Here is a 13,714-nt window from a genome sequence, read left to right as displayed (position 1 = left end):
ATTTGGATCGTGCGCCCCACGTGCAACTCCAAGATTTTCTCCGAGCGTGGACGCAGCACCATCACTACTGGCGCAGACATTGCCATCGCTAGTACGGGTATCATCGTATTCAACGACCTGCCCACCCCTTGCGATTGGTAGCGCTCATCTCAGCTCACGGCACAATCGCTTCCATCGCATCCTTGTCAGCGAGACGCGATGCGTCTGGTATCGCTTTGAAGATCTTCCAGCTCATCGTGGCGAAATTTTGGAGCACGTCATGCGTGCAACAGGCTTTTGGACAGACAGCTCCCCCGCTCGCCTGAGCGCGGCCCTGCAGGTGCCTCGCTTGCAACCACGCACGGCCACGTCCCATGCCTCGCTTGAGCACCTGGCCGTGGCTTGGCGGCAGTATGATCCAAGTGACATTGCTCTTGTGCTGGAAAACTCTGCTGCCATGTCTGTTTTAAGCAAGCACGGATACGACCGGCTCCTACGCGCTTGGGCAACGTGTCATGAAACACCCCACACCTGCACAGGAACGGCGTGGCTGGAAGCAGTGCGCGACCTGGTTGGTACGCCGAGCGTACTCGTCACCGTGAGCAATTGACGGCCTTCGTACGTTCGTTTCCCCAGAGCAACTGCCAGGAAGGCACTCGAGAGGCAGAGACAGAGATAGAGACGGAGACAGCTACACAGATTGTCCAAACGGACGAATTCCTTCTTTACAGTGACGTCTCAATTGTCAAAGGCTGATGGCGGATCACAATGATGTCAAACCACGCTCTAAGCCTCGTCGTCATCTGTCCAAGCATCCTCGTCATCGTCAGCTTCATCTTCAGTGCTCTCCGCGCGCAGCACCTCGGGCAAAAAGCTTTGATGTGCACGCCAATCAAAAATGTCCGATAGCGGCACCACCTGCAGAGCCCCAAGATCCGCAAACTGTGCAGCTGGATCCTGACCAGCCACTTGTTTGTGTGCTTCCACCGTAACGGCCAACATGCGGCGTGTTTTGCTTGAGGGATGCAGGTGCACGGAAAAAAACTCCATCACTTCCTCTTGCGTTAGCTTGCTCGTAAGCGTGGCTTCACGCTCGTACATGTCAAACTCAAAACCGCGCACTAAAGGTATTCCCCGTGGCCAAAACAAAAAGGGAAATAAACAAAAGCACATTGAGAAAAGCCAGGGACCATAATCGTCAGTTTTAGGCGCGTCGGTCAAAGATGCTTGAGACGTACTTTCAATCTCAGCCCAATCACGCGTCACAAGAGCTTCCATGTTCACGTCTGGTCGCAGCTTGTCGGCTACCAAGGCGTCGCGTACGCTCACAAACTGCTCCGGCGAGACTTGTTGTAAGTATGCCAGGGCGTCGGTGAAGAACTGTTCTACCCGTCGCACCAATTCGCTGGTTGGAAAGTTGGTGCCCTGCCAAAAAACACAGTGGGTGCGAATGAGAAAACATGCATTCAATGCAATACAGCATGTGCCACACACCTGTGACTCGATAGTGAGAAGCCAGCCAGGATAGCCATAGCTGTAGCGCCAATCCAGGTGTACAACATATCCCAACTGTTGCTTAGTACGCAAAACCTAGAAGCAATCAGATAAAGTAAAGAAAGGAAATTAAAAAAAGAAAAAGAAAAAATCAATGAGCCATGATTTCAAGTTTCCACACAGTGTTCGGAATCACCAACCTGGAAGGCGTTTTCCGTCAAAAGCGAATTGACAAGTTGTGCCAAGACCTTGGCCTTGCGTGTCTTGTCTTGAATTTGGTAGTACATTTCCAAGGCGTTGTTGACATCCTACATGACCAGGGTGATTCAGGAAAACCTTGCCTGAGAACAAACACAAGGATCCAGGCCACAAGAGCGATACAAGCGGGGGGCTTGTGAATTTCGTCACAATTACCTCTTGGTTGTTATTGGTGGCCGCCATGACTGTCAGTCCCACGGGCAAGTCAGTCAGGCGTTGGTTCAGAACCGCTTCCTTGGGCAGAGTCACGCTTGTGGCAAACGTGGATTCCAGGAAGCTAACCGAGCAGATTACCGTGAGCACGCCAATGAAAACGTGTACCTCAATACATGACGTGAGTCGTGGTAGGGACAAACCTTTGAATATCACGAGCCTGGTCGGCGCTGAGATTGCCGTGGACCAGAATGTCGAAACGCACCATCTGAAAGCAACGCTGCAAGTAGTCGCGCAGTCCCTGTGCCACACCACTGTCAGTCAAGACGCACAAAGCCGGCCGATCGAATCTCCACGACCAGAAAGGTAACGTTTGGTATCTGCCATACCTGGGCGGTGCAGCTGGGAACGGCATCAACAACTTCCGAGGGCAAGTTGTTATAGTAGAATAGCATCTTGGCGCGCAGCTGGGCCGCAAAGCTGGTCGGGGCGAGGCTCATGTTACGCCTGGCGCGTTGCACTTGCTTTGCCATGATGGCAAACTTCTCGTCGTCCACTTCGAGGGTTCGAGCACACTCAATGACGGCCTTGAACAAGAGGGGCAGACGGTCACTCAAGCCTGAAACGCGCACCAGGAAAGCGTCTGTTGTACCCTTGAGCTTATGGCGGAGATCAGCCAGGGACGCAGGGTACACGAGTTCAGCCAGCTTGTCCTCGAGCAGAGCCAAGTAAATGTTCATGTAGGCGGCATCGGTAGCCGAGCAAAACCACTCAGGGGATCGAATTGCCACGCGACTAAAGTGAAGAGTCAATCCGTCGTTGACAACAAGGGTCAACCGTCGTGAGAGCTAGACGGAAAAAAAAAAAAAAAACCGCGGGGGGAGGCACGAGTCTGGCTCAGATAGATTGACTCACATGGCAGCCAGAGGAAGACGAAAGACGGTATCAGGTCGGTACCACAACATGCTTTGCTTGGTCTCCTCCAACAGCACAGGCTCAGTCACGGGCTCCTCGGGCAGCGGATGCAAGTCAAAGTTGGTGGCCACGTACATGTTGGGCTCCGGCATATGCAATCCATGATCCAACCCTTGCATTTCAAAAAAATTAGAAAGCCGAACAAATGGAAGGGAACAAAAGGGTTAGACACACGTGCCAGAGGAGGTCTAAGAAGCCGGTCAATGTGACGACCAGCAACACACACCTGCTGTGGCGGTTGCAGCTTTCCAAGTTGCTTCCCATTCGGCCTTAATGGGCTGAGTAAACGCAAAAAGGCATATCAGTCGTGTCATGTTTCAATAAACCATCACACACACACACACACACACACACACACACACACACACACACACACACACACACACACACACACACACACACACACACACACACACACACACACACACACACACACCAAAAAATTGGAAAAGGATAAAAACGAAAACAAAATGCCGGACGAGCACCCTAGAACCACAAACCTGACTGCCATACGGTGTGCGAAACCAGGGTTCAGTGTCAGTGACCAAAGAGGTGCAGGACTCGGCCTTGGATGAAAAAAACATCAGCACTGATTCCGGATTCATTGCAGCTACACACATCGTGCACAGCACTTGTAAGCGCACGGCCAACCTTGACGGGGAGCGTGATTGCAACCACGGCAGTCGATGCCATGCGAAGGACCTCGATGAGTTTATTACATACCCAGGATGCGACGGTACAAAGGCAAATCGAACTGCAAATACGCAACATCTCCATCCAAGATGTGCTCGTCCGGAAAGGCCGGGGTCTGTAGCCCAGATAGAGTAGGTGAGGAGGAAGGCGAGGGTAGCCCCGGAGCATGGCGATGTGCAAAGAGAAACGACGATGATAAACGAGTTTGACAAACCGCGGTACAAAGGTCTTCGACAAACTGATACTCATCAATCTCCTCCTGAAATCGGAATCCGTTTTCCGCCACAATGCGACATTCGTCCCAAAAGCGACGTAGCTCCGACTCTGCATTCCCAAAATTTTTGAGAGCACGTCATCAATACAATAAGTGCCACTACCTAGTCGCAACCACATCTGCACCTCACGCTACACCTCCGCCAAAAGGAGGGGGCTGTTCCGTACCCGAGGCGGCACCCAAGAGTGCGATATATTCAAACACAAGTTGCACGACTTCAGCCTGATGTTCCAAGCCTTGGTCCGTCAGGGTGATTTGCACCTCAAACGCACAAAATCCAGAGTTGTTCTCGTAGTCTGTTGACCCGGCTCCAGCAGAAAGGCCTGTTTCACCACCAGCAAGCGTCAGATGAATGAAGTGGCTTGACACACGATGCAAAAGAAGCCCGAGATCATACCAAGTGCCCAATGGCGTGCCTTGAGGGCCGAAAGGATGCTGCCTAATAGCCGAGAATAACATGCAAATGAGGCGCAGCTGGATCGGCCGAGGCGTACAACTGTATGATTGCAAGTATATTCAATACCTTTGCCCTCGTGCCCGAGCAACTCGGCTAGAAAAGCAATCGGTTTGGCAGCCCATTTGTCTTGCATGCTTTCCAGACACCAAACTAGACCCATAATGTTCACATCGTTGACAGGTGGGATGGCATAATAGCGATGAAACACCTAAAAGATATGGTAGTGTCAATGGCAATGGAGTGTCAATGACGGGAAAGTGAAAATCACGTTCCATCTTGCCGTCACGCATCGCACCTTGGGATCCCAGGGGGTTGGCAAGCCTCGAATATGTGCACTGGGTTGGCCAGTCGTAGGCACGGGAGAAAAGGATTTGACCACCATGGCCTACATGAGGAGCAGGTACAGGGCGGTGAAACAGAAAAGCGGCATGACTGAGGTGGGTCCAAGGTACCCTTGAGAAAGCTGAGCGATTAGCACCATCGTCTCGTGTACCTCGAGTTCGTCGAGTTCGTCGAGGCCCAGCACAACCAGTGTCATGCGGGAGGCTGAGTAGTGAGTCTTGAAAAACGACTGGAGGGCAGCGCGCGTGTTGATGCCTTTCTACACAGGGTTGAGACAGAGCGTATGTAGGTCAGCTGACTGGGCCTAAAGAAGCATTTTCTGAAGTGTGAGACAAACCTTTTTGGGGATAGTCTTGAGACTCTTGAGGTTGCCCCAGCCAAACTTGTGCGCCGGATGATCTGGGCGTGCGAGGTGGCAAAAGATCTGCTCACGACGGACGCCGTCGTGTTGCTGGTTCATCTCAAACTCGTTGTCGATGGCCTCCAATTCTCGCTTGGTGCTACCAGCCAGAATTCGGCGCAGTTGAGCATCAGGCAAGCGAGAGCACACAAGGAGAAAAAATGTCACGGAAACAAACATGCACTAGACAAGGCTCAGAGAAATAAAACATGCCGGGCTTCAAGCTTTAGACACCATACCTTGAGGGTTGCATAAGAGGGGCGATGAAGAGGTTGGCGAAACGGTCAAGGGCGCCGCCCAAGAAAGCGGGTTCAATGTCAAAGGCATAGTAGGTTTCTTCGCCATCAGTAGCCGCGTTTGTGTTGCCGCCGTGGTCACTCACAAAATGATCAAACTCGTCCTCACCGGGGTCTGGGCATGACGAGGCAAAAAAAAAAAAAAAATGAGACTTGGTGAGCGTCGAGACTGAGCGATCGGGCCGGCGTATTGTCGAGCAAAGGGTGCACCATGTCAACTCACACTTTTCGCTGCCCATGAACAGCATGTGTTCTAGGAAATGGGCTAGGCCGCCGAGGTCTTCAGGGTCCTCAAAGCTCCTAGGAAAGCGAGCAATTGGGCGAAAAGGCGTTGGCGGCAGCAAGGGCTGTGTCCATTCAAGAGGTATTCATCAGTACAAGCCCGTACCCAACGCCGACCCGAAGGGCAGCGGCTGCCTTGCGCGGTGCGTCGGTTTCATCCTCGCCGTCGTCTTCGTCGTCATCCGAGTCTTGATCATCGTCAGTCTCTTCATCCGTGTAGTCTTCATCCTCATCTTCATCTTCATCCTCGTCGCCACTGGCTGAGCCGGAGACACGGCTGTGGGAGCCAGCTTTGCTTTGGCGCTGTCGATGCGTAAAGGCCTCGATCGATTCGCCCTCCTCGAGCAGGTGCGAGTTGGAGACGAGGACGACGCGCATACCATTGGTCAGGTAAAGGATGCGATACTGCTTTCGGTCACTGGGGCTTTGCTTCGGTAGCACACCATAGCGAGCAATGTTGACATTGCCAGTCACAGCTGTTTCCGCGGGTATGGCGGGTTCTTGCACGGGCGCGATAGAGTTGGACGGGGCAGCTGAGATGGGCGCAATGGGGCACGGTCCGGGAGGCGCTTCGTCCGTCGGGTCTAGGGCTGCGCCTCGACGTGCAGCCTCGGCATACGAACCGCGCACTGCCCCGCGGCGTGCCGCCTCGGCATAAGAAGTCGGGCGCGGAAGAGCGGGGCCCTTGCTCGCCGGCGACGCCTCGGTCTTAGCCGATGCCAGCGCCGCTGGCGCTGACGAGCACCAAGCCCAGGCAGCCTGTGCCACTGCCGTGGCAAACAGCAGCATGGTCACCGTCTCGATTCAATCAACCTTGGACGACGAAATACGAGAGAGAGAGAGAGAGAGAGAGAGAGAGAGAGAGAGAGAGAGAGAGAGAGAGAGAGAGAGAGAGAGAGAGAGAGAGAGAGAGAGAGAGAGAGAGAGAGAGAGAGAGAGAGAGAGAGAGAGAGAGAGAGAGAAAGTCTTCTTTGACCACATGCTCTCTCTTTGTCTTTTGTTTTTTTCTTACATGTGGTAGTTGTGCTATTTCTTTGTTATACATGTATTATGTCTTTCTCTCTTTCTTTTCTGAAACTCACTCACTTTGGAATCGGGGTGTCAATTTCTCTCTTAGTAGAGTGGGTCTCGGCGCCTAATGGCTTTCTCTTTGTGAGAGCTGGAGTTCTGTGTTCCCTTGACAAGCACGGGGCTAGTCTGGGGTCGAAAGGGTTGGTTACTGGTCGACCAGGCCCCAGCTTCGCGAGAGAAAGTGTAGAAAACCCTATTCATAACTCATGACGACTTTTTGCGGCTGAGGTTTTCAATCGTCTCTCGCTTGATACGGGCTTGCTTGACCAGGCTCGTAAAGATGCCGCCCTTGTCCATCAGCTCCAATGGGGAGCCGAATTCAACCAGCTGACCCTTGTCCATAACCATTACATAGTGCGAGTCCAGAATCGTGTGCAAGCTGTACGTCACGCCCAGCAACCATAAGGATAAGCTTGGCATACATTCCCAACTCGGCTTGGCAAGCACGTGATCGCAGGCCAAACTTACCGGTGGGCAATCACAAGCACCGTGCTACTTGTAAACTGCTCGCGTAGTGCCGTCTGGATGATGCGATCCGTGGCCGTGTCCACGTTGGCGGTGGCCTCATCCATGACCAAAAAGCGCGTGGTTCTGATGGGCAAGAAGAAATGGATCGCATGGCGCATGAGCAGACGATATCGTGGTTGAGGGCACGAACACTACAAGAGCAGATGGTCATACTCACTTGATCATGGCTCGCGCCATGCAGAGCAGCTGGCGCTGACCGACGGACAGGTTGCCTCCACTTTCGCTGAGGGGTGCGTCTAGGCCACCGCTCAGCTTGCGAACCACCTACAAATAGTACACACCAGGCCGAGTGAGAAGCCTGGAGCACGAGCACGGGCAGTGATGCGCATCATGATGCACCTGAGCTTGTTCAACTTACATCATCCATGTGGGAAAGCTCAAGTGCTCGCCACAGGTCAGCGTCCTCAAATTCATCAAAAGGGTCCAAATTCTTGCGCACAGAGCCGCTACACGTGCAAGAGCAGGTTGTTGAATGGATATCAAAAGGTTCAGACTGACGCGGGGGGCAGAAGCGATTGAACCATCGAGTTGGCGTGGCAGCAAACACCTCGCTGCCTCTATCAGAACGCTGTCCCCACCTGAAAAGAACCGGATCTTGGGGAATAACACCCAGCTTGGCACGTAGGAGCGGTAGAGGCAGCTGCGAGGTCGGGGTGCCGGCCAGCAAAATGTCGCCCTCGGTCGGAGCCATGCGAAAGAGTGCAGCCAACAGCGATGACTTCCCAGCACCTGTAAAGTGCAAGGCCAACAAAATGTCAGAGATTCCTTTCGCACCAACACAGCAAGGGTTCGCCAGTTGGTTGCACGTACCTGTACGACCCACAATGCCCACAAAGCTACCCGAGGGGATGGTGCAGTCAATGTTCTGTAGACGCAGCGGCGTGCCAGGCGCGTAACGCAAGGATAGGTTGCGAAATTCAATCGATGCTGATGGTGGCCATGACGGGCTGGACACCTTTTCCACCACAGCCTGGGCACACGTAATATCATTATCAGTGTCGGGAGTCAAAACAAGCGTTCACATGCAAGACGTGTTGTGCGTCAGCTCATGCACGTACTTTGTCGGCGTTTTCAGGCTCGGGATTGCCAGTCATTTCCTCTTCAAGCGGCAGCGCACCGTACTCAAGTACACGCTCAACACTAGTCATTTGATTTTCCAGCTCAGCACTCTAAATAGCAAATGCAGGAGCACCCCCATGCCATGAGGTTCGTGCAATGAAGAAAACAACAACCATCAACATGCATGAGCTTGCTTACCTGACGAACAGCCCACTGGAAGGTGGCAGTCAGTTGCAAGACGTAGCTAATTTGCAGACCGAGACGAGAAGAGCCGAGATCATCGCGCAGGGCCGTGGTAACAAAGACCGCGGCTGCCAAAAAGGTAAAAGTAATGGCATCGAGGCGACAGCCAAGCCATCGACTCGTGGTCACAAAAGCACTGTATGCGCGACTGTGTCCATTCTGGACGGGGGTAAAGCGCAGCAGACACGGTGAGACGGAGTTCGAAACAGAGGCTGTCTCTCCAAACACGGACAAAGAAACAAACAAATGGGGAAGAGGCCAATATAAAAAAAGAGGGGGAAGGGCGGGGCATTTCTTGTGAACCAAGCACTGACTTGATATTCTTCAAACAGGCGAGTGAAGCGCTCCGATGCGCTGTGGCTACGCAAGGTGGCCAGGCCATTCAAAGTTGACGAGAAGTGGCTGTAGACGGGCGAGCGGGCCACAGCTTCTAGACGCTTGACCTATGGAGCGTAGTAAAGATGGCGCATGAGAATTGCACGAATGGGTGCGCGCTTGAAGGAAATAGCCGAATGGCACAAGGGTTGTACCTCGCGCGCTGTCGCCAAGTAGTATGCATTGACCTTGACAAATGCCACCGCCTGAGCGTGCATGGTGCAGAGTGAGTTCAGAGTCTCAGAGGTGCGAGTATGCTTTAAAGCATCGTTGATGAAAGAAGGGAGTGGCCGGAGAGACTTCAAGAGGGGGCATTCCCATTGAGCGAACGAACCAGGACAGGAACAACGATGAAAAGCCAGGGGTTCAGCGCACAGACGAGCAGATAGGTGCCCGTGATGAGAGTCGAAAGCTGGAGAAGATCAAAGAATGTTACAGGAAGCAGGTCGTCGATAAAACCTGGAGATGACGGTGACATGTAGTTGCGTCAGGAAAATACGAAAGCAATGTAACAACACATCAGGACCAGTATTCCATCTGCGAGACGCAAAGCGTACCCATATCTTTGGAAAAGCGGTTGAGGATGCGACCGATGGGATTGATATCAAAGAAGCGAATGTCCGTACGGACAACTGAACCAAACGCGAGAGCACTAATGTTTGTGCTTGCCTGTGCTCGAAAATGTGACCCCAAATGAGAAGCCCGCCCATAAAGCCTGGATTTGCAATTGCTGGCGCAACGAGGCGAAAGACTGACCTTGGCTGCCCATTGCATGAAAACAATCGAGCGCGAGAAGGCGGTCACCAAAAAAACGATGATAAAGACGGCATAGATCACAAGGTTGATATCATCGCCGCGATCTTCGGGATCCATGGCCACCCAATAGCTGAGCCACCAATCAGACAGTAGTTGTGCCACCTTGACGAGACAGATGGCGGCAAGCGGGGTGAGCGCCTGCAGGCGACGAGGGTACACGATTCGCTTATGCGCCTTTCATTGAGCCCTCACCTGAGTCAAGATGCACAAGCCGATCCAAAAGATGATGGCAGGGGTGGACACGGCCAACCGACAGTACTTCCAGTACGCGGCCAATCCAACAACACCTTCTTTGCGATTCTCTGCTTGGATGAGCGTGGGACCGGCATCTTCGCCGCCATTTGCGTCCTCCACCTCCTGTTCCTTTGATGTGTCTCCAACCTTGTCCTTAGCCTTGGCTTGAGCTTCATGTGCGGCTTGCTCGGCATGATCGGCTTCGTGCTCGGCCAAAATTTCCGTGAGTTTGGAGGGCCCACCTTGCATAAGCTCATCATAAGTACCGACGCTGTCCACGGAGCCGTCGCGGCCCAAGACAACAATGCGATCGGCGTGTTTGATAAACTGTAGCTGGTGGGTCACCAGGATGCGGAGCTTGTCGTGAAGCAGCTTCTGGACGCACTCCTCAAAAATAAGACGGCCAACCTTGGCATCAACGGCGGAAAGCGGATCGTCCAGCAGATAGATGTCGGCATCGGCATAGACCGCGCGGCAGAGCGACAGGCGCGCCTTTTGCCCGCCAGACAAAGTGACACCACGCTCGCCCACCTCGGTGGCATCGTTGTTCTCAAACAGTAGCAAATCGGGGGCCAGTTGGCAGGCCTCCACCACGGTTTTGTACCAAGTTGCATCATAGTGGGCGCCAAAGAGAATGTTGCCGCGCACCGTGTCAGAGAGAATCCATGCCTCCTGTGAGGCATAGCCAACTGTACCTTGCACAGTCACAGACCCTGCAGAGGGCAGGAGCTCACCGAGCACGCTCATAAGGAGGCTAGTCTTGCCGCAGCCAACGGGGCCAACCACGGCGACCAGCTCATTGCCACGAAAGGTCGTAGTCACATCGCGGAGGGTGGGAGTGTCTACCCAAGACGTGGAAAATTTGTCGAAAACCACCAACGGGTCAATGGTCTCGGGACCAAGTGTAGGTGCGACAGCAGTATCGGCGGTCGCAGTGCTTAGTGCCAGTGGGTTGGACTCGCGCACGTTCTTGTCCTTGACAGCCTGTGCCCGTTTTCCATGCTTGTTGACCACGGCTGCTGGACTGAGAGAGAGCCCTTTGCCACTTTCCGGGGTGTACATGCGACGATACGCGGTACCTTCCTCCAGGAAAGAGGCGTGCTCCGGCAGGCGCAAGAAACGCTCAAGTCGATGAAAGGTCACAGAGAGTTCAGACACGCCCTGTGATGGGCCCATTCAAAGATATCAAAGACGGAAAGCATGAGAGAATGTGTGGTTCAGACCAGCTCTTCGCCAAGTTTTTTTTTTTTTTTTTTGTTGTTGTTGTTGTTGTCGACAATGCGAATGTACCTGAACGGCCGTTGGCAGGAACAGAGCCAGCTGCATGCGGATGGATTGCAGAAGGCTGATGGTGGTAAATGCCTAGCCGTGGAAAAGCAAAGGTATGAGATGAGAACGTGGAGGTCAAGAGCGAGCAGGGTCGCCTTGTGCATGATTTGAAGCCTGGGTGGCAACCAGGCCGAAAGAACAAAGGACAAGGGTATTCTGCAATGTGAATGGAGACAAAGCACACCTTTTCCGCGGTAAGATCGCCTTCGACAAGTTGATATGTCATGAGGCTGAGAAATGCGGTCAAATTGCCAGACACGAAGTCTGGGAACGAATGGAAGCCGCCAAAACAGATGAGATGGGTCTGGAAAGTCGAGTTGGTTGTGTGGGCAAGCGTGGCAATGAGGCAGAAAGGCGGCTCAAGCGGGTGGGTCACGTACAAAAGGCCATGTTGCTGGCGCGAATTACATTGGTTTTGCGGATGGTACCCATTTCACGCTTGCGCAGCGCTTCGACAAGCCGGGTAAAGGGGTGTTCCCACCCGTACATTTTGAGCACGCGCATGCCTGAAAGAATCTGAGAAAGGTCGTCTGAATAAGTTTAGCGAGCGCAAGACGACACAAGCTGTCGTGGGCCAGAGCGCAAAGATGAATCGCCGGTGTACCTCGTTGACGACTTTCACACGTTCGTCGGTAAAATCGGCGGTCAGACTGCGGAGCTTGGCAAAGAGCTGGGAGAGTGGTGGTGTGAGCCGCAAGCTTGGGAGTGAACAAGCATCGTCATTTTGACAGAATGAGAAGCAGGAGCTCACCTTGCCCAGAACCACATTCAGGGGGAGGAAAAGAATGTAGATGCTGACACCGGTGAGAGCGGAGGGGCCGAGTTGCTCCCAGGCCAGATAGGAGGCCAGAGCCATTTGGATGGGGGCAATGAGCAGAAAGGGCAAAGGGACTGAAGTGGTAATGAAACGTTCGACGTCATTGGAGGCCAAATTGACGACGTGGCCCGTAGTCACCTTTGCAAAGCTTTGTCTGTGTTGAGAGCGAGGGCAAGAATGAATAGGATGGGAGCACCCGCAAAGGTTGGCCCAAACAGCCTGGGACCAGGTGCTCGAGGTAGAGCAAGAGAAAGAGAGGCGGGTCGGATATCACATGGGAGTAGTATTTACCGGCTGATGCGCATGGCTTTGCGGTAGATGAGACCAAGGCTGGCAGCCATGCCTTGATATCCCAAGCGCCAACTTTCCAAAAACGCGACGTGATGTAGTAGCACGTGACTGGCATGATTGGCAAGGACACATGAATGAGTAAGGCCAAGGGATGGGACTATTGTGACGGGGTTAAAACGTCGATGAAAAAGACAGCTGTCAGAACGATGACAGTCTTACGCAAGAACAGAGGCGACAAGACCGCCAGCATAACCAAAGGCAACGTCGTCACCGTCCCCATTGGCAGTGGCATTGATGAGACGGCCAAGGAGCCATGGCTCCAGAACCTAGGGAGAAGAAACGCAGTGGGGTTGGCAAAGCACAGGTGGCGCTGAGGCAAGTGACGCGTGCTAAGCATGATAAGGCAAGGTTGAGCTGTGCTTTGATTTGACGTCGGTGAGAGAGTATGACATGAAGTCGAGCGGGAAGGCGTTCGTGGCTTGAGGAAGTGGACAAGTCAGCGTGACAGAAAAAAAAAAAAAAAAAAAAAAAAAAAAAGACGCTCACCTGAAGCATGGCTTCGATGAAGAGCAGAAAGGTGGCGAGGGCGAAATGTTTCCAGAAAGCCTTGACGTAAGCGTTGAAGAGGTTACCATTCGGTTTGGCCAGCTGCTCTTGCCAGGCTTCTTCGAGGGTGGAGGCGAGGTGATAGGACTCGTCACGATGTGGGGTGGGAAAGAGGTCATCGGGTTCGAGCTGGCGTTTGGCACCGAGGCGCATGATGGGATTGACCCAAACAAAGCTGATGAAGCGCAAGAAGCGGTATGGTGTCCACACGTTCTCGTCGAGGGGATGACGAAAGCCCGGATAGCGGGCTGAGACATCACGGCTCTTGATGCCTGGCTCGGCTTGTGGGATGCGCTCCCGCTCCGAGTCGACGCGGCTGCGGCGGCGTTGGCGGGGCAAAGCACCGGGACGATGGTCTTCCGTGTTCAGCTTTGGGTTGGCGTCGGGGTCGAGGGAGGGATGTTGCTTGGCTGGGTGGAAGGGAACTGGCTGGCTGAGTCCGGGGAGATGCGGAGCTGGCCCGCTGGTGGGCTCGATCATTTCCGCATTGGGGCGGGTGTCGACATGCATGTTCTCTTCCTCGAGCGAGGTAGCTTGCATATATGAGCGGGAGCGTGCAAGCAGCTCGTCGTCCAGCATCATGGCGATGCGGTCCGCCATGGCGAGCGGTCTTTGCTGTGAGCGCGTGCGAGAGTGAAGCGGAGTGAGAGAAAGCGAGAGAGGGAGAGAGAGGGGGGCAAGGGAGATAGAGAAAAGCAATGGCAGCGAACAAACTTGCAAATCCTTTCTGCACGGTCTTCCC

The 13,714-nt window shown here is 53.6% G+C and overlaps 3 protein-coding genes across 3 annotated transcripts; all 3 read right to left on the bottom strand.

The window, feature by feature from the left end:
- Nucleotides 1–706: 706 nt before the first annotated feature.
- MONBRDRAFT_34450 (uncharacterized protein) lies at nucleotides 707–6,648 on the bottom strand (the record flags this gene model as incomplete). Its single annotated transcript, XM_001750113.1, has 22 exons — nucleotides 707–1,100; nucleotides 1,218–1,404; nucleotides 1,474–1,569; nucleotides 1,674–1,781; nucleotides 1,888–2,008; nucleotides 2,088–2,185; nucleotides 2,274–2,679; nucleotides 2,800–2,971; nucleotides 3,086–3,137; nucleotides 3,186–3,469; nucleotides 3,583–3,667; nucleotides 3,767–3,876; nucleotides 3,994–4,149; nucleotides 4,224–4,265; nucleotides 4,350–4,491; nucleotides 4,579–4,668; nucleotides 4,777–4,884; nucleotides 4,963–5,125; nucleotides 5,265–5,436; nucleotides 5,545–5,621; nucleotides 5,710–6,370; nucleotides 6,417–6,648. 22 exons carry the CDS (start codon nucleotides 6,646–6,648, stop codon nucleotides 766–768), a joined length of 3,897 nt encoding a protein of 1,298 aa, XP_001750165.1. The 3' UTR covers nucleotides 707–765.
- A 230-nt stretch (nucleotides 6,649–6,878) lies between these two features.
- MONBRDRAFT_29687 (uncharacterized protein) lies at nucleotides 6,879–12,416 on the bottom strand (the record flags this gene model as incomplete). The annotated part of the gene is made up of 22 exons (XM_001750112.1): nucleotides 6,879–7,053; nucleotides 7,143–7,265; nucleotides 7,360–7,466; nucleotides 7,561–7,648; nucleotides 7,781–7,931; nucleotides 8,013–8,172; nucleotides 8,261–8,371; nucleotides 8,460–8,663; nucleotides 8,819–8,947; nucleotides 9,035–9,085; nucleotides 9,214–9,338; nucleotides 9,437–9,548; nucleotides 9,636–9,797; nucleotides 9,888–9,995; nucleotides 10,077–10,771; nucleotides 10,829–11,090; nucleotides 11,220–11,291; nucleotides 11,443–11,522; nucleotides 11,639–11,774; nucleotides 11,863–11,928; nucleotides 12,010–12,229; nucleotides 12,367–12,416. 22 exons carry the CDS (start codon nucleotides 12,414–12,416, stop codon nucleotides 6,879–6,881), a joined length of 3,387 nt encoding a protein of 1,128 aa, XP_001750164.1.
- A 165-nt stretch (nucleotides 12,417–12,581) lies between these two features.
- MONBRDRAFT_12298 (uncharacterized protein) lies at nucleotides 12,582–13,572 on the bottom strand (the record flags this gene model as incomplete). Its single annotated transcript, XM_001750111.1, has 2 exons — nucleotides 12,582–12,692; nucleotides 12,913–13,572. The coding sequence occupies 2 exons, from the start codon at nucleotides 13,570–13,572 to the stop codon at nucleotides 12,582–12,584; spliced, it is 771 nt and encodes a 256-aa protein (XP_001750163.1).
- Between the last annotated feature and the right edge of the window lie 142 nt (nucleotides 13,573–13,714).

The sequence above is a fragment of the Monosiga brevicollis genome, genomic scaffold (genome assembly GCF_000002865.3).
Source record: "Monosiga brevicollis MX1 MONBRscaffold_37 genomic scaffold, whole genome shotgun sequence".
NCBI lineage: Eukaryota > Choanoflagellata > Craspedida > Salpingoecidae > Monosiga > Monosiga brevicollis.
The sequence above is the reverse complement of the archived record's forward strand: the minus strand, read 5'-3'. Positions and strand labels throughout refer to the sequence as shown.